Raw genomic sequence first — 24,215 nt, 5'->3', positions numbered from 1 at the left:
ATGTATACATGTATATATTTCCTTGCTCTGTTCACTTAGAAAACCTAGAAGCAATGACACCCCAGCAGTAATGAGTATACCTAGTACCCAGAACTTGGTTTTTAAGTGCCATTTTTCAATAAAATGACTGAATCCAGGGCTGGGTGCAGAAAGCCTAAGGTAATCCTTGATCATCTTGTGGTACCAGAAAGTAAGTGTTCAATAAATCATGGGAGCATATTGAAAAGTTTGGACACCAACCTGAAGTAGCTCAGTTGCCAAAGCTGGGATAATTTGGGTAACAAAATAAATAATGATAATATTGGACTATAACACACTGAATAAAATAAATATCTGTGCGTCTGTACTGATTAATACAGATGATTGACTACATAAATAAATACAGCAGAAAAGACTGCTCTTCATTGCAGTAAAATCCCCATCAGTAAATGTAGAAGGAATGGTGGAAATATAAAATCACCATTTCGCAAATGCCCAGTAATAGTTGTCATAGGGAAGACTCAATGGATGCTGAAATCAGTAGGCAGAAACATAATTAGAAACAAGATATTTGCATAATCTCAGAATATCTCTCTACAAGATACTGATTACAAAGATAAAGTAGTATCTCTACAATGGAGAAACTTGGCAGACACCAGTGTAAGTGACCAAAGTTAACATCACCAATAATGTGATACGTTGACATCATGGATTTCCTGATAGGAGGTACTGAAAAGTGCACAACATCATTTCTTGGTGTTCTTCCAAAAACACATAACTTTCATGTAACTATGAGGAACCATCAGACAAACCCAAATTGAAGAACATTTTATGAAGTGTTCGTACTGACCAGTATTCTTCAAAAGTGTCAAGGTCATGAAAGACAAAGAAAATAAAAGGCTGAGGAACAGTCCCAGATTGGAAGAGACTGGGTGGGATCGTGGATTAGAGCCTGTCTTGGGGGTGGGGAAGCTCTCTGGAGAGCCAGGTAGGATTTTATGCTATTAGAATATAGGTGATCTCTTGCATAATTAAAGAGATGGGGTCAAATGAATAATCCAGGAAGTGCTGCTGGTCATAGAGTTTAAGAATGCTCTTGTAGCACCCTGTACTTCTCCAGTGCAGCATTTATCAAGTTGCAATCCTGTCTGTCTCCCCTATTAGAATGTAAGCTCCATGCACACAGAGAGGTGGCACGTCTATCTCTTTCACCGCTCTGTCCCACACATTGCCTTACACATAGTCAGTGTTCAATAAATGTGCTGAAAAATATAACCTTAATCTTCTTTTGCTGGTCAAGCCCATGCAAACACATTTTGTCTTTCACTTTGCTCCGAGTAGCTGCACTGGTTGGAAGGCTCTATCCACTGGTGGCTGAGGGCTTCATTCCTTTATTTAATGCTTCCTCTTCCTTCAGGCTCAATGCAAGCCCCATCTTTTAGTGGAGAGCATCTTGGACTTCATAATTTATTTATTTATTTAAAATGTGGGATCTTAGTTCCCTGACCAGGGATCGAACATACACCCCCTGTACTGGAAACGCGGAGTTTTAACCACTGGACTTACTTCAGGTCTTACTTCTCTCACCCTCCAGCCAGAAACCCACCTCCGTCTTTCTCCCTCTCCAGGTTTGTTTACTTCAAGAGTAAAGAAAGGTGTTTGGATTTTTAAGCAATGATTTTTCAAACTTTTTAAAATTTGTTTTGCTGTTGTTGTGATTATTGATGAAGGGATTGTTTATTTGCTTATTTTCAAAGGCCCCTTTTCTTTAAAGGAAATCTGTATGTAGTGTCCAGAGGTGTACATAAATAATAACGAGGAAAGATGGAATTGCTCCACTGGGGGACATGTGGAGAGAGGAGTGTGTGGGAGAGTGATGGAAAGCCTGCGGAAACAGCATCCCTTCCCCAGCCACCACCCGACTCTGGAAACCTTTGCGGTACCAACGACAAAGTTCCAGTCCATAGTTTGAAAACTCTAGCAGATTGTTGCAATTTTTCTACCACCTTCAGAAGCCCTGGTTTATCCCTCCTGTGAGCTGTGGTTCTTATCCTTGCTCCCTTCCACTTTGCATTGACCATGCGACTGCCTGGGGTAGGAGGAACGGGCAACACATTTTTAGATCCAAGACCTGGTATAAAACCTTCACCTAGTATTTCATTTGGTGAAGATTTCTTGATGATGATCATTGGGGCTGGGATCTCCAGAAACTTCTTAGAGGACGTGGCCCCTGAGTTGGGCCTGGGGAGAGAGAGAGAGGATTTGAATTAGCAAGCAGGGGGTCATTAGCCCCTATCAGTGGGGACTGTGCAGTAATGACAGGCAGGGGAGGGCAAACAGTGGGAAGTCATGAGAAGTTTTGAAAGACAGAGAGAGATGGTAGGTGCAGGGTGGGCTGAGGTGGACGACCTGAGACAGGACATGTGAGTGTAATAGCCCAGCTGTGACCTCAGACAGCCTAAAACCAGAAACAGAAATTATCATGCCACATTTTAAATTAATTCCCTAGTGTAGCCTCTTCAGAAAGATATTTCAGGAAGATAATTGGAATTGGCTGGTTTCCAGGTATCTTAATTTCAAGTCCCAAACAAAACATGGGCAACCTCCAAGGCAAAACTTTTCCTGACATTTCCGAGGCCACATCCCACAGCCACTATTCGCAGCTCAAGCGTACACCCTTTATCAGATCCAGGTGAGAAAATGATGATTGCTCTAAAGGTAGAACACTCTCTACCAAGCAGTTGCTCTGGTTTGGCTGTTGGCACCAGCTAGCTGGCTGTTGGTGGAAGCATCCTGCCCTCTGCTGGATTTGGCAGGAAAAATGAATTTGCATTGCCTGCTAAAGAATTAATGAAGGTTGAAAGTTTGGGGTTTTATGTGAAAATAAATATTTGCTTGCATGTCGATGAGGTCTAATTAATCAAGGAGTGCATCCCCTGGATGACATGTGGCTTTCTTAGAAGACTTCCAGGTATCCAGGAAAAAAAATAAATCTTTGTGTATCATATGCATACCTCTTGCTCAGTAAACAGGGGTGCAATGTTGGCATTTTTAAAGAAATGTAAAGAATCAAAGCTGCATCTCTAATAATTTTTAAAGTATTCACATGGTATATGACAGGAAGAACTTTGGGAGAACCGTCAGACTGCCCGGATTTATATATTAATTCTGCAAGTTACTAAATCTATCTGAGACTCAATTTCTTCATCTGTAAGATACGTATCCACCTTATAATGTTGCTGTGAGGGTCAGATGAGCTAATAAGGAATGAGAAAGCACTTCACTGTGCCCACTGAAAGTATGAGGTCTTAAATATACGTGCTATGCACAGGTTCACACAAGAGTACACACACACACACACACACACACACACAAAGTAGAGGCACACCTCAGTGATATTGCAGGATTGGTTCCAGACCACTGCAACAAAGCAAATATCACAATAAGTTGAGTCACACAGACTTTTTGGTTTCCCAGTGCATATAAAAGTTATGTTTATACTGTAGTCTATTAACTATGCAATAGCATTATGTCCCCAAAAAATGTGCATACCTAAATTATAAACTACTTTATTGCTAAAAAGTGCTAACCATTGTCTGAGCCTTCAGCGAGTCGTAATCTTTTTGCTGGTGGAGGGTCTTGCCTCGATGTTGATGGCTGCTGACTGATCAGGGGGTGGTGGCTGAAGGTTCTGGTGACTGTGTCAATCTCTTAAAATAGGACAACAATGAAGTTTGCTTCCTCGGTTGATTCTTCCTTCCATGAACGATTTCTCTGTAGCCTGCAACGCTGTTTAATAACATTTTACCCACAGTAGAACTTATTTCAAAATTAGAGTCAAGCCTCTCAAACCCTGCCACCGCTTTATCAACTAAGTTTACGTAAAACAGAACACACAAGAGTTCACACAAACGTACAAACCAACATTGTTCAATTATTGACTTCCTGAAATGTATTTGGGTAAAACTAGAAAACAGATCATCGATATTTCAAATCCAGAGAATGAAAAGAAAGCAGGATGCCCTGCAAATAATTTTTATAAAAAACTCTAGAGACAGAACGTTTTTACTAAGTAGAATTTATCTTCAACTGCCTATCACTATGTTCTGTACAACCTATAAGAACATCTGTTTTTCTCACTTTCATAAAGAGAAAAATGGCAAAAATGAATTTGAAGAATAATCTTTTACAGAATTATAATCCCTCCCTTTTCTCCTTTCCTCTTTTTTCTTGGGCCCTTCCCTATCCTTCTCTTCCATTCTTCTGTTTGATTTGAAACCAGAAATAAGTAGCTTCAGCTAGTATTGTCACTGCTGTCAATGGTTAGCTATTTCTCGTCCCCTGTAGCAGTTCCATAAGTCTGTCGTTTTCTCTTCAGTGTTATTATTATAATTGGAGTAGAGTATGGTCCTGGCTCATTTAAAGGGTAAAAAGCTGAATGACAATGGTGTTGATATTACTGTAGTAGCTTTTTAATAGAAAAATAATAGATTTTTTATTTCATTGATGTTATTCTCTTTATTAGCAGCTCTGCATAATAAAGGGTTTTTAAACATCCCATTCGTGCTTTCACTTGAAGAGTAAACCCAAATTTAATTGATCACCTTGCCAGCCTCAGTAAGTGCTATATTGATGTTTTGTAGGAAATTCTACTTCAACAACGATTTAGTGCTAGTTGCTGAACATATGAAGAAATATCTCTACATATGAGATATCCATGAGATATGCAGGCTTTAGTTACATACTTATATAAATAAATACGTGATAAGCTAGTGGTGTGGAAAATGGGGAAGAAATAGCTAGAAGATATCATTGGATCTTAAAATTGAACAATTTTCCAGGTGGGCAGAGTGAATATATGCATGTGTTAGAGTGGGTGAAGAGCAGCCTTCAATAGAGAGGGTTCCAGGTAAGATATAGTGAAAATTATGAATATCTGTGCAAATAATGCGGAGATGAGGCTGAGGTTGGACTGGTACTTTGGGGCCCAATGCAGAGGCTATTAAACTAATAAGATATAGAGTTTGAATTCCACTGGGTATGTGTGTAAACTAATACACTTGAGTGACGAATTAATATTATACCTCTGTGATAGTCTGTTTAGTCAGAGAAGTGTTTATGAGAGAGGGAAGTTGGGTTTTAAGTAGTGTTATAATTCCCTCTGCCTTTCAAAATATGTGTAAGTTGCTGCATGAGGACTGCAACAACCTCTAAGTTGGGTTAGTGAGTGAGTCTCAGAACAGACTAGAATCCTTATCTTGTTTAAAACACAACAGCTTAAATCCCTTTTGAATCACCAGAAAGTCACACATTTTTAAAAAGCAGCCTCTTTGGTCCAGTTAGTCTTAGATAACCATATACCTTAAAATATCTAGAGTCCACTGCCTAAGGAGAAGTATTTACAAATGTCACTTTCTATGTCTGACCTGCTGTTTTGTCACATAAAATAAAAAAGAGATCAGATAAAGGCTCTCCACTTCACCAAATATGCTTGCTCATCTGCTTAATCATTTTTAAAAGTCAAATTATTTATATAAGCTGCTGGAATGATATTACTGATATTAACCTTTCTTGTCTGCCTATAGTAATTCCACAAACTTGCAAGAGACATGTTGCTCAGGGTAAAGCTTTGTTCATGGCATCTTAAAAGAAAGCACTTTGAACTGATATTCCCTAATCCCTATCATCATAATGAGATTTACATGTAAGTTACAAAATGTTTCTTTTGTGTGTTTGCTCAGCACTTAGCACATTATAGGCATTCTGAAGGATGGAGCACATTCCATTAAACAATTTGGGCAAAAATAAAGTGTAAATAAGTGTGATAAGAAAAGTGTAGCCAGGTTCTTAGTGCCCTGATTGTGCCAACAAGAGGCCATAGACTAGCATAAGAGCCTGGAGGAGCACAGATCTTGGCTGCCTTGCTTGTTTCTCTACCGCCAGTGCCCTGCACATAGTAGGTACTCATTAAATATCTGTGGTCTAATGAAACAATGAATAGACTCCCTTTCCTCAAGACCTTGCTTGCAGTGGTTACCTTAAGGGCATAATAAAGTAGTAATTGCTCCATGACTACTTGGTCTTATGAGTTAATGTTTGCAAAGCACTTTGAACTTCTTGGGAAAAAGAATGGTGTTTTTTTTGGCACCATTTCATGTTTGCAGTGGCACCCAAATTGTTCCTCCTCCTCTTCCTCCAGCTGCCCACGCTGTGCCCTCCCCCAGCTCTGTGCTGCACCAGGATCTCCCAGAAGGCAGCCACACCGCTCTCACTGCCTTCTCCCAGCTGTACCTCCAGCCCTGCAGGACAGGTAGGGACAGAGCAAATGCCAGAAAGATTTCTTTAAGACCTCGCAAGAGACTCTGGAAATATGGAATTTGGGTTGCTTTTAATAACACTTAGAGCAATTGATGCATAGAGGGATGCAGATTCTTGGTCAGCCATGGAAGAAGCTATTGGGACAGGCAGGTTGATCTGTGAGGATACATCAAACTAGATCCTGAAGGGGAGATAGAGGGTGTCAGAGAGGCAACTGGGAGCATGTGCCAAAGCAGCTGGTTTCTAAAGTGTATATGATTTTAGACACACAATACAGAACCTTGACTAGTAACTGGCAGAAAATACTAGAGTTGTTTTTAGAAGGGACTCAATAAGACAAGATGTGTTTCTTTTACATGGGTAAAAATTTCAACTGTTATGATTACTTTCCCTATAATTTTTAAAAATATTTGATGATGAAAAACAGAGATTCTATCTCACAATAGATAATCATAGGCTGCAATGTTTTCCAATGTGTTTATTGCTATAAAAATTGCCTTGATTTTTAGAAACTCAATAATTAAACAGTTCAAATGTGATCTGGGAAACAAAAGCTGTTTTCTATTAAGAATGGTTGTCCTTTATGAACAAATTCTAGAAGAAGAGTTTTTTTTTCTTTTTCAGGTTACAATATATGAACTTTCAACTGATCACACACAATGCATATCTCAAGGTAATTCAGGGAAAGCCGGTTACAGGTGCAGAATAATTAGAATGACTATCAGGGGCAGATCTTGCCTTAAAGGCAGGAACAGATCCTATTTTCCACAACTTTAAAATGACTTGTTTTCCAAACCAAATCATGATGTTTTCTCTGTGTGTGGAAAATTTTCCATGATGCATATTTATATGTTAGTTGCTGTATGCGTGCAAATTTGCTCTCTCTAGAAATTGTTTCTAGGGACTGGAAATGAATGTTATATGGATAAAAGCTAACATGGTTTTCTATTGAAAAGATAGACCGTGTAAATGATGCCTGCTTTGCTTTAAAGGGAAAACTCAGGTAAGCCTGGTTTAGTTGAACAGCATGAAGTCAACCAAAAGTCTCAAATTTTGTTCAGAATAAATTATGGAAGTTCCTTCCAATTAAATTGCAATCATTATTAATCTGAAAACAAAAGCAAGGGGAATAAAATTTGTAGTTAGTTTACAGTAAGTAGCATTTGAAACTCTGAAAGCTTAGCGTCCCCGTAAAAGCCACATGTGAAACATTTAGATGGGAGTGACTCCAGATAAGAAATGGTTTCTTTCTCCACTTAATTCATTATAGAATGAAGAACCCTAATTTTCCATTTGTACAGGGCTCAAGGATCACATAGGCATTACTGAATTTTTGTTGTTTCTCTCTGTCTTTGTAACATATTTGATACTAAACAGTTTGTCCATGTCCTGGAATAAATAGATGGGAACCCCCTTCAGGAAAGATGAGGAGGTTAGCATGAGTTAGGGTGAGATCGAATTTCCTTTTCAGAATGTCAGTGTCTTGTTGCATTGCAGGGGCTGTAAATTCATCTACAGCAGACTAGAGGACACCTCATATGCTCTGGTGTGGAGACCAGGAGGGACCTCTGACTGAGATTTGCCAACTAAGCTTCTATGGTAAGTCTGACTTTGAAATATGCGGTTGATTCTCATTATGTTCTTGTCTTTGATATGGGGGAGGGGAGGAAGCAAACGAGTTTTAATGAAGTGTTTTATAATAAGATAAATAAAATATTGACGGAATTATTATTGGGAATTCCTTATTCAAGTGTTTAATGAGTAAGCTGGTTGGCTCTTTCTGGTTTATTTCCTAAATATTTTGGACTTCTTGTTTTTACTAGGTCTCTCTTTTTTGTTGATATTCTCGTTACTGTGTCTCTGCTACTTTTTCTGATAGCATATGGTCAGCAGATTTGATGACAGGGATGTCTTCTATCAAGGCAAAGGTTGAATTTGTAATATCCAGACAACTTTTGGTAGTAGTTAGAAAGGTCCAATAAAAACAGGAGTGTGACGTTACTGCAAGAAGGGAAAAATAGAAGAGGCTGATTTAGAAAGTTGAAGGTTCTTATTAAGAGAAAAGAAAAGAGGGAATTGGTAAGAAGCCAAGTTTAAATTGGCTGAGTGCTAGAGCTCAAACACAATATTCTAATGATGAAGACAGGGTAAGGCAGCTAATGGAAATTTACCGTGTGTGTGTGTGTGTGTGTGTGTGTGTGTGTGTGTGTGTTGTGTGTGTAAGAGACAGGGAGAGAAGACTTGCTTATTTTCTTATCTATATCCACACTAGCCTTTCTGAAGACAGGGACTCTCTTCTTAGCTCTGTACAATCTGCAAAGAATGACAATTAAAAAACATATATTGATCACGAAAGGTATTTCTTTTTGTAGCTGCTACAAAAAAAGGTCCACAAACTAGTTGCTTTTATGTGCTTTCTGTGGGACAGGCCTGAATAAGGTAATCAGAGCTCAGGCAGAGGCAGCTGGAACTTAATCAAATAAGTTGCAGCCAAAAGGCGAGCTGTGAGCAGCAGATCACAGAGTATTCCCTCAAAGCCCCGTCAGGGTAGTCACGCTTCTGGGTTAGACCACCAGGGGTCAGGACATTGTCTCCAAGAAAGCTTTGTTAAAGGACACTTTTGGTGTCAAAGAAGAAAGACACAGGGCAGTGGATCTCAAACTTTTTAGAATGAAAAGTGTTCAAAGACTAGTTCCAGGTTGTCACGTCTAGTGATTCAGATTAAGGAAGTCATCAGTTGGGGTGGGACGGATATCCCTGGGAATCTTTACTTTGTAAAAGATGTAGGTGTTGGAGGACGTCACTTTTGAGAAAAAAGTGTCAGGTTTCTCTAGCTTGTTGATCTCATCACAGGACTGTTGGTTCAGAACCCACCAGCCACCTGGCTCTGAGAGGGACTGAGCAACTTGGATGAAGAGGTAATCAATGCCTGTGCCATGCAGACAGGGTTTGAATCCCCTGTGGCTTTGCGCAAAGTTTTTTCCTTCTCTGAAATTCAGGTTCCTCCTTTTAGAAAGAGGAGAACCCTATTGTCTACCTCATGGATTTAAAGAAATAATGCAAAAAAAGCACTTAGCAGAGTGACTGGCACATAACAAAGCAATTAGTAAACGTTACTTCTTGTGGTGGGGAGAGAAGGAAATGTCAATAAGTCCTCTGAGGCCAGGAAAATGGTGTGCAGCAGACAGAGCAAGGCAGGACCAACCAGGAGGCTAGTTCTAAAGATATTAGATCCTAGATCGGAAGATGAATAAACATGAGCTTGGGAGACAGAATTTCTCACCATTACAAATGTTTCCCAAGAATGGTAATGAACAACCCAGATGGCACAGTTAATTGGAATGATAATTGATCCCCAAAAAGTATTTAAGTCAATAGTTTAATTGATTGTCCTTGGGAAAACCATTATAAGAACATCTAAAAGGGAACAGAGTGAAATGCATCAAATTCAGTGATTTGTTCATCTCTGCCGCCCACCCTACATAGAAGGATTAATGAATGAAGAGAAAAATGGTCAAAGGGAGGAAGGAAACAGGGACCGCAAATCAAATAGACTGTCATTAAATGAAATCCTTTTCTGGTAATTCAGTGGGATGTCGGTGGTACTGAACCGGCTGGCTTGCTTGCATGTGGCTGCTGCCAGTTACTCTCCCAAGATGACGCATGAAGAGTAGAGGAAATGGGACTGATTACCTTTCTTAAAAGACAAAGATGAAATTTATCAGCACTTGAATGTATGCTACGGCTGAACCAGCCAACAAGTTAATAGATGAGGGATATGGACCGGTGGGGGTGAGGTAGGATCAGACTGTCTGCAGGCAAATCATTTAGCTCTTTGGGCCTTACTTTCCTCTCTAAATGCCCTTCTAGGCCTGATACACTGTGATAAGGCAGAGATGGTGGGTCAAATCCCAACACTTTAAACATTTCATTTTGCATTTTTCACACCTGGAAAGTAGTCCCGAACTAGGGTACCTAAGTTATCACCAAATGCTAGCTATTTTGAGGAATTTTGTTTATCCTGAACTATGAATTTTTTAGTGTTTTTTTCCCCCATAGTTCCAAATTTCAACTTAAATATGTTTTTACCAATGCTGTTAGTTCTCTGGATAAATAACTATGATAATAGAGAGTAATGATAAATAGTGAAGAAAAAAATAACAGAAGCCACTAGGTTTTGAACACCTATCATCTGACAGTTATTATGCTCATCACATTTCATCTCTCATCCTTATACTAACCTTGTTAAGTTGGCGTTATTGTGGCCATCTTCCATGAGAATTCTGAGAGGTCACAGACATAGCAAATAGCAGAGTCAGGATTTGAATCTAGTCTTTCTAATTCCAAAACCCATGTTTCTACTCCTTTAATATACCATAAATCTGCTGTACTGAGTGCATTCATAATAATCCTGTATAGTTTCTCCTTGATTCAGAGTCTCCTAATTTTTATTCAGAAAGACACAGACATAGAGAATGGACTTGAGGACACGGGGAGGGGGAAGGGTAAGCTGGGACGAAGTGAGAGAGTGGCATTGACATATACACACTACCAAATGTAAAATAGATAGCTAGTGGGAAGCAGCCACATAGCACAGGGAGATCAGCTCGGTGCTTTGTGACCACCTAGAGGGGTGGGATAGGGAGGGTGGGAGGGAGACGCAAGAGGGAGGAGATATGGAGATATATGTATATGTATAGCTGATTCACTTTGTTATAAAGCAGAAACTAACAAAAAAAATCTGGAGACTTGGAAAAATTATATATGTATTTGAAATTAAAAAAGAGAAAAAGAAATACAATGCAAAGTGTGTTAGTGTCCTACTCCTTCACTTCAGTTATGATCACTTTAGTGGAGCGTTTCTGTTCTTAACGGCAATATTATATTATTTTGTTTACTTTGAGTAAAGAGTTTACTGATGAGTCTGAACTTGCCTGAGGAGTCTGAACTTGAAGGAGATAGTGGCTCCAGTCATTAGTTATCCAACTTCTTTATCCCAATATTGGGGCCTTACAGGCCATATCTAGGGTAAGAGAAAGACTTGCCCTCAATAGCCTGTTACATTTGTGCACTCTTGGGGGCAAAAATTAATTGGTATAAAATATAAGACTTCTTATCTGTGAAGGACATTATCAAGAGAATGAAGAGACAAGACACAGACTGGGAGAAAATACTCATAAAAGACATATCTGGTAAAAGACTGTTATCCAAAATATACAAGGAACACTTAAAACTCAACAGTAAGAAAATGAACAATCTGATTAGTAAATGTGCAAAAGATCCGAAACAGACACCTCATCAAAGAAGGTATACAGATGGCAAATAAACATTTGTAAAGATGCCCAACATCATCTCATTAGGGAATTGCAAATTGAAACAACAGTGAGATACCACTACACACCTATTTGAATGGTGAAAATACAAAACACTGACAACACTAAATGCTGGCCAGGATGTGGAGCAACAGGAACTCTTATTCATTGCTAATGGGAATACAAAATGATACAGTCACTCTGGAAGACAGTTTGACAGTTTCTTACAAAATTAAATATATTCTTACCATAGGATCCAATTGCACTCCTTGGTATTTACCCAAATGAGTTGAAAAATTGTATCCGCATTATAACCTACACATGAATGTTTAAGCAGCTTTATTCATAATCACCAAAACTTGAAAGCAACCAAGATGTCCTTCAGTAAGTAAATAAAGTGTGATATGTCCAGACAATGGAATATTATTCAGTACTAAAAAAATGAGCTAGCTATCAAGCTATGAAAAGACACGGAAGAATCTTAACTATATATTACTACTAAGTGAAAGAAAGCAATCTGAAAAGGCCACAAAATGTATGATTCCAAATTTCAACTATATGATATCCTGGAAAAGGCAAAACTATGGAGACATTAAAAAGATCAGTGGTTGCCAAGGACTGGGGGGACAGAGATGAACCAGTGGAGAACAAAGGATTTTAGAGCAGTGAAATTTGTCTGTGTGATATTACAATGGTGAGTGCATGTCATTGTATACTTACCAAAACCCATAGAATGTACAACACCCAAAGTGAACCCTAATGTGAACTCTGGACTTTGGGTGATAATGAGGTGTTAGTGTAGGTTCATCAGTGGTAACAAATACACTGGTGTGGAATGTTGATGGTGGGGAGGCTGTGTGTGTATGAGGACAAGGGGTACATGAGAACTCTCTGCACTTTCTGTTCCATTTTGCTGTGAACCTAACACTACTGTAAAAGATAGTCTACTTAAACATTAATTTATATTGAAATATTATTATAAACAGTCATAGGTGGCCAAAATAGAGAAGTCTACTTTCTAAATGGATAACAGATTTTCCACTTTTGTGTGGGACTGAGGGATGCTTTGTTTTATGACTCCTCCCCTTGGACAGTGAATGTCTAGCAAATGATAGATGCATTCACTCTTCTGCCTCCTCTGTATTTTATGGTCATCGATACTGATCCTGAAATGACTAGGCAGCAGCACAGGTGGGTGAGTAGAGACCCTTCTTCCTGGAAGCCTTCTCTTTGATAGCGCAGCTACTTTCAAGGCCACAGAAAACTGCACCACACTTACTGTTCTGAATGATGTAACTCTACAGTGACTCATTATTACCTAAAAAAACCAGCAGTCCCCCAAATTTGGGATTCTGTTTTCCTAGAACATTCATTTCTGTGTTCACAATTTTAGTTGGTCTTTGAACCAGGTTAAAAGAAGCAGGGAAAGACAGAATTGAAGCTGGCAAATTTGACATGGTATAGCAGCTCTGAGAAATGTAGCCCCTTGGGCAAACTTCACATTTGCCTATTATGTTACTTTTTCACATTTAGCTATAGACACCCATTCTGTGCCTCAGTCTCTCAGACTACCTTCTATCAAAATAAGAGGTTGTGCCCAACTAATAAAGAGTTAATATTTGGAAATCTTCTAGCTAGGTGTTAAGAACATGTATTTCTTGGTGGTGGTATGATAGGTGATTTAAAATTATAGTTATGCATTTTCTGAAAAATGTTCTTATAATAGACATGCATTTTTTATTATCAGAAAAAATTAATCTATTTTCATTTGAAAATAAAGGTTATCTAAAAGAAAAACAGATAAAGGAGGTATGACAATTTTGAAAGATGAGGGTTACAAGAAGGACTTGCACTGCTAACATAGAACAATGACAACAGTAATAGCCAATACTTCTGTGGCACTTTCTACGTGCCAAGCACTGTTCTAAGTTCTTTATTCTATTAATCAATTTACTCTTCATGACAGTCTCATGATGGAAGTAATATTGGTATGCCTATTTTACAGATAAGGAAACTGAGTCACAGAGAGGCCATAACTAGTCTATTGTTAGATAGCTAGTAAGGGGTAGAGTTGAAATCTGAGAACAAGCACCAGTACCAGCTAAAGATCAGAGCTATTAATATAATAAAGATAAATAAGAGAGAATAACGAAAAGCTTAATAGGATAAATGAAGCACCATATATCAGTGAGATAGGGGATGGGTAATTTAAAATGCTATTTTGGGGAAACTGATTATTTAGATTAAATAAATTCAGTTTAGTGAATTCCCCTAAAATAATTACCCATTTTATTCTAAATAGATTAAAAAGTTAAGTCTAAATAGCTAAACCAAAATAACTTGGAAAAAATATACTTTAATATTTATCTGATCTTTAGATGGAAAAGGATTTTCTAAACTTAAAAGCAATTAAGGAAATCACAGAGGAAAAGATTGATGGATAAAATAAAAAAGTTTCTGAATGTTATACACCAAATGAAAAGATAAACAACAACTAACACATTAAAGAAATTGCGGTTTTTCATACATATCTATAAGAAAATCACAAAAGAGGAAACAAATTGTTAACAAAATATGAAAAATACCTTCTTTTGTAATATAAGAAAGGCAAATTTTTCAGAAATTCAAATTAAAACAAAAATTAGGTAGCAGTTTTCACAGAGCACATTTTAGCAAATATTTTTAACTGATAATAATCAAGGTTATCAGGAGTTCTACAGGATGGATGGACGATTTCATGTTGAAATTTTCTGACAATAATTTAGCAACATCCATCGAGAGCCTTAAAGACAGCCATATTTTTCAAACCAATATTTTTTCATATAAGAATTTGTCCTAAGAAAATGGTTATGTGGACAAAGATTTATGTTCACATTTTTATAACATCATTAATTTCTAATAGTGCAATATTAGAAACAATGTTTAATAAAATTGAATTTGTGGGTAATGAGTGGAAACTATGGTACAGCTATAGGATGGACCATCACACCACAATTAAAATCATGTTGTGAGTAGTTCTTAGTGAGAAAAGAAAACAGTTACTAGATAATGCTTTGTGTAATAAAAGAGGATATATAATTATTTATACATAATTGTCTCATCTAGTTAAAATTAATAACAATAAGAAAAGGACTAGAAAGGTCATGATAAATGTCCATGATGATAATTGGTGACAGAAAGGATTTTTTTTAAAATTTATTTTATTTTTATTTTTGGCTGTGTTGGGTCTTTGTTGCTCTGCGCGGGCTTTCTTTAGTTGCGGAGAGCGGGGACTACTCCTCGTTGCGGTGCGCAGGCTTCTCATTGCGGTGGCTTCTCTTGTTGCGGAGCACAGGCTCTAGGTGCACGGGCTTCAGTAGTTGTGGCTCGCGGGCTCTAGAGCACAGGCCCACTAGTTGTGGCACAAGGGCTTAGCTGCTCTGCGGCATGTGGGATCTTCCCGGACCAGGGCTCGAACCCGTGTCCCCTGCATTGGCAGGCGGATTCTTAACCACTGAGCCACCAGGGAAGCCCCGGAAAGGATTTTTATATTTTACAAACTGCCTAAAACAAACAGACATAATAATTAGGAAAATAATTTTAAGTAAGAAAAAAGAAATACAGGGTGCAATACAGAGACAAAGGATAAAAGGGCAGATCATTGAAAATGGTGAAAGGCACATGGATATTATCTCAGATCTGATATCCTGGCAGAGCTGGAATGGAGCATAGAGCAAATAAATATATTGGAAAAATTAATGTTTTTGGCCAGCTCCTTCAGAGTACCGGAGTCAATAGAACAACCGCAAGGACAGACCTCTGCTTCTCGCTCAACCACTGGGAAGCCAATCCATCCCCTGGGATATGTTGATGAAAGTGTTTTCTTAAAACAAACTAGTTTTCTGCCCAAACTCATGTTTTTACAGATGTCATGTAGATTTTCAAATTTACCTCTAAAATGTCTGGTTAAGATGTTTTCAAAGAAATGAGTCTTGGAATTCAGTCTCTAGCATTTTCTCTATATTTTGTTTAAGTCCAGGAACATGCTTTCCAATTCATGCTATATTATAAATTTTGAGGAAGCAGCAGCAAACGTAGATGTAATTTGTCTATTAACTGTTGCTTTTATTTCTCTATAGTCTAAAAATACAGAAGTTTCCAACTTTTCCTACGCTCACATCAATTGGCCTCCTCTGTCTTGGAGGCATTTGAAGGTCTAAGTATATTCTTAAATGCTTTTCTCCCCTGAAGTTGGATGTGTTTATCTCTTGGCTGTAGGCTCTGCACCATGGCCAAGAGAATTTACTTCCCTGCATTTTCAGTTCTCAACTGGACCTCTTGGTTCTAATCAAACCCTTCCAGAGTCAGGCTCTTATGTGCTTGCTCTCAGCATATTGGATCCCTGATCCACACACTCAAGTTTATAAGTTCAGCTTCTATCTCCTCAGATTACTCTGGGATCTCATCCTGTCCTCTCTTGCACTAACTAGCCTGCCCACCACCACCTAACCCCATATTCCAACAGTGAGTGACCATTTAGGTAGGCATGATAGAAAAGAATGTGTTTTTTTTTTTAATTCCTTCTTAAGAGAGGTATCAATGTTTCTTTGGTTAAAACATGAACATAATTATTTATGTCTAAAGAACTTGACTAGAAACAAAGTGTATTTAGAGTTGTGTTTTCCATTGAGTCATCGTTGAACTATATTATGTAGAGAGGAGAATTTTCTTTCCCCTCAGACTCAGTAAGATTCCACGGGGTTCTCCATCAACCCAGGATGTGACATTCTGGTTGTTGGATCTCCAAAGAGTGATGTCACCGAGTCCCAGGGCATTAATCATCAGAGCATATGTAATGTTTTGCTGCTTTGCTCTGCTGAGCCAAGGAGATGATGCCTGTGAATTCATACTCCTCCACCCTCACTTTGTTTCATCTCCTATCTCCTCTTTCTCTCTGAAGGCAGTTTTGCCTGCCACCAAATACTGTACCCCAACTGCCAAATTTTTAAACGCAAGTGGTGGTGTGCCTATTTACAGGAGTATCTCATCACTTGAGCCAGTTCATCTTTCAGTGGGTACACACCTACTGGTAGTTCAGCTATGATTTTGGCTGCTGCTTTGTAAATATAAAAGTCGCAAACAATTGTAAAATGCTAATCTAAAGTTGGAATGTCTATAGGTAGGCTCAGATGCCTCTAGAGTCACTAAGTCTCTTTAGAAGTGTGGAGCTGTATTAGCCTGCGGTTTTACTCCATATCACATAAGTCCCTCTCTTCCCTCTTGGAATTCTTGTTGCTATTAACCTCTGATGTAAACCCTTCCACCATTGCTTCCACCTCTAGCATTCAATCATTCTTTTAGCAAATATAGAGAGAGCACCTACCATTGCCTAATTACCTCATCTTCAAATAACATCACATTGGGTATTAGGGTTTCAATATATGAATTTGGAGGGGACATAAACATGCAGTCCATAACACAAGGCAAGCAAAGGGTCTTCTTGAGGCCAAGTGGGCCCCATTGGTGGAGAAACAATGTCAGACTCCAGAGTCAGCAATCAGTGGGGAGGCCTGAATACTCCATCCTGGGGCAGAGGTGTCATTAGGCATTAATTTTCTGTTTTGTTTTGTTTTATTTTTTGTTTTCGTTTGTACTGTTTACTGAGTGTTGGTTGTTATGGGCTTAGAGTTGTTAATTCTTGGCCAGAAAAAATGATCTGAAGTATTGTAGTTGAAACCACCCTGGTTGGGGACAGGGAGACAGGTGCTTTGATTATCAGATCAACGCAATTTACATCAGCAGTTCCTATGTAACCCTGCAAATATACTGATGCTTTGGTGCTGCTATAAAAGTTTTATTAGTAAAAAAAGCATTTTTATGAAAATAATTTTTTACTTATTGTAAGAATACATAAAATAAGAAAGAACACAAAAACAAATTTAAATTTTTACTCTCTGTGCTATGTGGATAGATAAGAAAGATTATAGAGATTCCTTACTTCAAGGGGATAAAGTTAGAGCAAGTGTCAAATTGGTTCTAACCAGGTCACTGAAGAGGCACTTTCAGTGATGGAGGAAGAGGTATGGCCTGGGAAGCTACGAATAGAAGGTGTATTTAGCTATAGGCCATGGATTAATGGGGCTCTATTTCTTGTTTTGAAGTACTGTCAACCTCAATAGACTTCTCTTTTTTCCTTCAGCTTTACTGAGGTATAATTGACAAAGCTGTAAGATATTGAAATTGTAAAATGTGATGATTTGTTATATGTATAAATCATGAAAGGATTCTCCACATTGAGTTAATTAACATATCCATCACCTCACAAGTTTACCTTTTTTTTTTTTTTTTTGTGAGAACATTTAAGTTCTACACTCTTGCAAATTTCAATTGTACAATACAGTGTTATCAGCTATAGTCTCAATGTTGTACATTAGATCCTCAGACCTTAGTCATCTTATACTGAGTAGCCTTCTTGTTGAAGCACCACTGGTGCTAAAGGCGTGAGATAAAAGGGTACTTAGAAGATATCAAAGGGAATCACTTCTACTTCTTTTTTCAGAATGTTGCCATAGACGGAGACATGAAATAGAAGGGGAAATTGCCTGGAAAAGGGCTGTGGCTGACTGTTGTATCCCATAAATCTTGTTTACATTTTTTTTTGTTCTTGGCTTGGACCAGCTTTCAGAAGTCCCAGCTAAGTGTTGTCACAAAGTCTTTATAGGTAAATTTTTCCCCTTCAAGAACTTCACATAGAGCTAATTCGGGATGCTTCATGCCCCTATACAATTCTACCCAATGTATCAGCAAGAGTTTTGAGTATTCAATTTGTCCGGTCCACACTCCGTATTCATTACAATTCACATACACACATTTGTTCATATGCACTACACAGTGATGGAGTCAGCCAGATTTTGTTTGTTATTTAGCCAGTCTCATGGTTTATTTAATCTCATCCCTGTTTATATCAAAAGGGATTTAAATGGCTAAATTTTAGTAAAATGCAACCATTTGGCTCTTGACATTTAGCATGGTTTCTCTTTTCTTTGGAAAGTTTTACTTTTTTGGGAAGAGGGTTAATTCATTGTGAGTATAGAGAATTTTCTTGCAGTTGAGAAGCTGGAATCATCTTTAAGTTAAAGAAAGGAAAATAGAGATAAAAAAATTTTTCTGAAATGCCAGTAATTTGAATGAGGTAAAACACCTAGTTCATAAGAAAAAACATTAAGTCCAGCCATCTTTAAGGAGCTGTAATAATATTTTATCGGTTTCTAAGATACTTAGCTAAGTTAAACCAAACAGGAAACAACAGAAGTCCTTGAGTCAGAGAGGAACTGCTCATTAGTCATGTGACTTAGCAAGCAGAGCAATGATGCCACTACCCTGAAATCTACAAAACTTAAGACAACTCATTGTCGATTATGAAATACCATGGTTATGCTCTCACACCATGTAATCTCATGGACAACTTCACCTCCTCCGTTTCCTTTAGACAACTCCAGCCCTTCAGAACTAGATCACATTTTCACAAACTTTTTAGAACATGGGACACTCTGGGGAGGAAGAAGATGACTTACAACACTCCATCTTTTGGGTGACCTACTCCATACTATGTATTGATAATTTGAATGGGAAAACTATATATGAGAACAAATGGAAAGATTGGTGTTCCTTTGCCATAGTTGAGATAATAACCGGTTTCTCAAAATACAGGGAGAAGCTAAACGTTAGATGCAAAATTACTGTAAACACCTAGTCTCCTTGGCCTCCTATGGAAGGCAGTCATCTGTAATATACAGACAGCTTGTCACACTCAATGAAAACCATGAAGGGGAAGAAGAATGGGGAAGTGGGGTGGAAAGTTTTAATTTAGTGGTCTTTTAACATGTTGGAAAATGTAAGTCAATGTGGCATTTGCAGAAGTTCTAACATTGTTATCAAAGTCATCTTATATTCTCTCTTGTAATGGCACGTAAGAATGCCGGTTCCTTTTTATCCTTTAATCTAAGGAGGAGAGAGAATGTCTTTCTTCCTAAAGCCACTGTCTGATTCTGCCACTTGTGACCCTGTGTCCACATGCCGAGCCAGTGCTCAGCCACTCAGGATATCTTATTTTCATTAATATTTATTGAGTGCTTGCTACTGTGTCAGGTACTTCTACAGCACTTTAATTTTCACAAAAACCATATGAGGTTGGTACTGTTTTTATATAGATGTGAAAACTGGGACACAGAGAGAAAATGCAGTGATTCCCAGCAGCTTGGTTGCCTCCTGTCCTCATGGGGTCCCTAGCACAGTCCTCATGGGGTACCAGCAGCACTTGTTTAGCTCTTTTCCTCTTTATTTCATCTTTATTTTACAAATTAAACTGTTTTTGAAGCTACAAAAGTAAGTGCATGTGTAAGGTAAGGACTAAAACATACAAAGAGATAGGGAAACAAAAAGAAGACTTCCATCCCTTACACCCAAGGGCTACTCCATAGAGGTAACTATTATTAATTTTTTATGTATTTCAAAATTGTCTATGCATAAATCAAGATATATACACATATGCATACATATTCATTTTAGTTTTTGGATCCCTTAAGGTACTTGTGTCATACCTTGACATATTATAGTTATTTGTGAACATATTTATTTCCCTGAATTGACTGTAAGCTCTCTGAGGTCATGCTATGTGTGCTGTCCTGGTTATGTATTGTTAAGTAACAAATAATCCCAAGATTTAGTGGCTTAAACTAAAGACAACATTTATTTTGCTCACAGATCTGCCATTTGGGCAGGGCTCACTGGGAAAATCTCACCTTTGCTGCACTCAGCATCAGCTGGGGTGGCTCAGAGGCTGGGGGCTACAATTACCTGAAGTCTCAATTGTTCACGTGTGTGGTGTTTGATGCTGGCTGTCAGTGAGACCTCAGATGAGGTGGCGGCTGGGACACCTACACATGGTTTTTCCATGTAGCTGCTTGGCTTCCGCGAGTGTGGTGGTTGGGTTCCAAGCATCCCAAGAGAACTATGCAGAAGCTGTATTTTCTTTTATAACTTACCCTTGGATGCCACATAACATCATTGTTGCAGTAGCCATGGGCTTACCCAGATTCAAGGGGAAAGAATGTATACCCTGCCTCTCAAAAGTCACATTGTTAAGTAGATTGTGTGGGATAAGCTATATGGGTGAGGCCATCTTTGGAAAATACAACTTGTTACAAGTATCTTTTTATTTTAGATCCATCGCTCTATTGTCCAAACGTTTATTTCCTATATTTGTATACAGTAGGTGCTCAATTAATGTCTAGGAGATAGAATTGTTGAATCCAGATTGGGAGGAGGCAGCTCTTTGCACTGCTCTGGGCTAACAAGGGAGGGGAGGTGGTGGCTCATGCTTGCGAATATGCTGTCCATTATCTCAAAAGGGTATAAGATCTCACAAGGGACAATTGCTAGGGGTTACTAGGAAAGGTGCTTATGAAATGATTCCCTTGGGGTAGCTAGTAGATGCCTTTGAGCTGTCTTCTTTGTCCAGGAGGTCTCTGAGAAGTGCCATTTTGATTGTGAAGGGGAAAGAGGGGCCAGTGCTAGGCTCAGTTTCATGTGAACAGATGCACTGAAACTGTGCATCCTCTAGGAACCACGGTCAGTGCGTAAAGCCCTGCCCCTTTCTAGTGAAGCTCACCTGCACTGCTCAAAAGTTTTGCATGTTTGGCAGTGGTTAAATTAGTATGAAGGTGAAACTCTGGGTAGGAAAGATGAGAGCCAAGTGTGAAGGCTGTGTCTTATTTAGTCTTAGCCTTGGGGGGGATAAATATTATAGGTGACTATCAGAGCACTGACAGTATCTATGTTGGCCTTCTGGTACTGAAACTAGTCTGTAACACCAGCTGAGGTCTGGTTTTGAAAAACACGTTTCTTGACCAAGCCAAGCAAAGTAAGCTGTGCAAAAGAGAGAGGTGGAGATAGGATGGATGCCCTTGTTCACAGAATTTGTTTCAGAACCCATTCTTGTTACATGTTATTTTGTCTTTGTTTCTCCGTCATCTCCTCTGAACTACCCTTCATCTTCTCACACTTGGTTTCCTCACTCAGCTCTCAACCTCCTCTGCTCACTGGAAATTGACATATTAGTTCTCTCTTGGTGTCGTTTGAACTGACACCTAGCTCAGACCAACTTGGCCCCTAGGAATAATCTCTGACCCCCACCACATGCACACGTACAACTGTACTGCACATACTTGTGGTCTTCCCTGAGAGGAGTCTTAACTGGGGCATGCAAGCTCCAAGGGCTCTGCTCTTCTTCCCATTTTGGCTTCGATAGAGTTGGAACAAGCAGTCATTAAGGTTCAGTGATGATGCAAGGGCTTAGAACCAGAGATACAATGGAAAAAAAGCTTGTTGTACTCACAATTAAGTGTATTTGGAAAACTATCAGACAGACAAGGTCAACGTCTTTGGCTAAATACGTCTGGCTACCTGTAGAAGCTTTCTGTCATGTTACCTACTGACATCTCCACCCAAGTGGATATCCTGAGTATTGCTTGACTCCATCCCCCCTTTAATTTAGTGCTAAGAGGGGAGGTCAGGTGGTGGCTTATGCTTTATTATTATTTTTAACATTTAAACTACTTTAAACCATTGCTTTTGAATAGGTCATTAAAGGCCAACCTCCAGCTGCCTACCTATCACTGACCAAGTTCTTCCCCTATTGATAAAATTCTTTGGTAGAGCATAACCTCTTGGTAACCACTGGGGGTTGCCTGATATAGGAAGAGAAAGCAACTGAAACATGAATTTCACGACAGCCTCTTGATACTCAAGTCAGATTCTCTGATTGGACATTGGTCTAAAGGGATGGTCAGACACAATTATCTAGTCGAGTTCAGGGTGTACATTTAGTGTGGCTTTCAGAATTACTGTTTTTGGAAAGCTACAGAATCTTGACACTTGTTGAGTTGCCATTGAAAATGGCTTCTGTAGTGTGGGCTAAAGAGAGAATTAGATTTCCCAGTGTGATTTTAATTTTTGGACGTCAGAGGTTGAGCACAGTTTGCTGGATCTTGACTGGAGTGGTGGCAGTGAAATTCAGATCAAAAGATGGAGCAAAATCATTAGGCTCCTTGTCATCACTGCCCATCATCCTTCCTGTTCCCCAGGATGGTTCAGTCATCATCTCCCTCTATTGCTCCTCATATCCAGGAGGCACAAAGTCCTATTGCTTATTCCTCTCCAGTGCTTCTGGCTTCTACTCTTTCCCATTTTCCCCCTCTAGTTCAAGCCTTTATTGCCTGTTTCTAAGATTATGGCATTAACTGAACTGGTCTTTAGCTTTCTCCCTTCAATTCTCTTATAACCCAATGCCAAGTCAATTTTCCTAAAATTCCTATTTAGTTAACTTATGCCTCTCCTCAAAAAATGAGTGATTCCCTTCGGCGTTCCCTGGTGGTCCAGTGGTTAGGACTCGGCGCTTTCATTGCTGTGGCCCCGGGTTCAATCCCTGGTTGGAGAACTAAGATCCCACAAGCCACGTGGAGAGGCCAAAAAAAAAAGTGATTCCCCTTTGATTTTTTTTTTTAATTTTTATTTGAGTATAGTTGATTTATAATGTTGTGTTAGTTTCCGGTGCACAACAAAGCGAATCAGTTATACATATGTATATATCCACTCTTTTTAGATTCTTTTCCCATATAGGCCATTACAGAGTATTGAGTAGAGTTCCCTGTGCTCTACAGTAGGTCCTTATTATTTATCTATTTTATGTATAGTAGTGTGTATATGTCAATCCCAATTTCCCAATTTATCCCTCCCCCTGCCCCCTTATCCCCTGGTAACCATAAGTTTGTTTTCTACATCTGTAACTCTATTTCTTCCCCTTTGATTGTTGAATCAAGTTCAAATTATTTGGTATAATAGACAAGGGGCCTTACCCATCCAGCCCTAATAAAGTGCATGGTAGTTATCCCTTACTAAGCATCCCACAGTCCTGAAACACCAGTCTCATTACCAATCTCTGATCAGTTCTCTCTCTGTGTTTTCTCTTAATGGCTCTCCTTAATAAGCTCATTCACATGGGAAATGTTGATTCTTTCCTGGCCACCACATCTAACTATTGGAATTATACTGATTCTTTAAATTTCTCTTTGTCCTTCAATGGCAACTCCTATGCCACCTCAAGAAGAAATAACTCTTTCTCTTCTGTCTTCTTGAAGTGCTTTGTATCATTTTCTGTCTTGTAAGCTATGGAAGTGGGCATGTTGATTTCTTACCAGACTGTAGGCTCATGCAGGGCTGAGATGAGGTTTTAATAACTTCAGCATTGCTTTCCCTTAGCTTAGAGCCAGGTAGGTAGTAGACCTTTGCTAAAATTTGTTGTTTTGAATCGAATTTTCACAGATTCTCTCTGGGTAAAAGTTACATCTAATTCAGACCATTAACTCCAGTTTTTCTGTATGTAAAGAGTGTAAAGCAAGGGGTATGTAAAGAAATTGTATGATTGGTTTTGGTGTCTAATTACCATGATTATATTTTCTAAACCAAAAATTTTAAATGTGATTTATTAAAGGATATCAAAGAGATATACTTGCCCAAGGACAATAGGGTTGTTTCCTCAAAAATTGGATGTACAGTGGTTATTCTTAT

At 38.7% G+C, this 24,215-nt stretch overlaps 1 protein-coding gene across 5 annotated transcripts in view; it reads left to right on the top strand.

Moving 5' to 3' along the window:
- Window positions 1–1,572: 1,572 nt before the first annotated feature.
- The window catches only part of CYTIP (cytohesin 1 interacting protein), a 69,584-nt gene continuing 46,941 nt past the window's right edge, over window positions 1,573–24,215 (top strand). The window contains exons 1-3 of one of the 5 annotated variants that reach the window (XM_082465160.1): window positions 1,573–5,683; window positions 6,179–6,289; window positions 7,795–7,896. Coding sequence is in view for 2 of the 5 variants with exons in the window: in XM_082465158.1 (XP_082321284.1) it covers window positions 9,208–9,215 (8 nt within the window). In the remaining 3 variants the exon portion in view is untranslated. The other 4 variants (XM_082465159.1, XM_082465162.1, XM_082465161.1 and 1 more) reach the window with 4 other exon arrangements.

The sequence above is a fragment of the Balaenoptera physalus genome (assembly GCF_965194825.1).
Source record: "Balaenoptera physalus genome assembly, chromosome: 6".
Lineage (NCBI taxonomy): Eukaryota > Metazoa > Chordata > Mammalia > Artiodactyla > Balaenopteridae > Balaenoptera > Balaenoptera physalus.
Note: the sequence above shows the minus strand (reverse complement) of the source record. Positions and strands in the feature narration are given on the sequence as shown.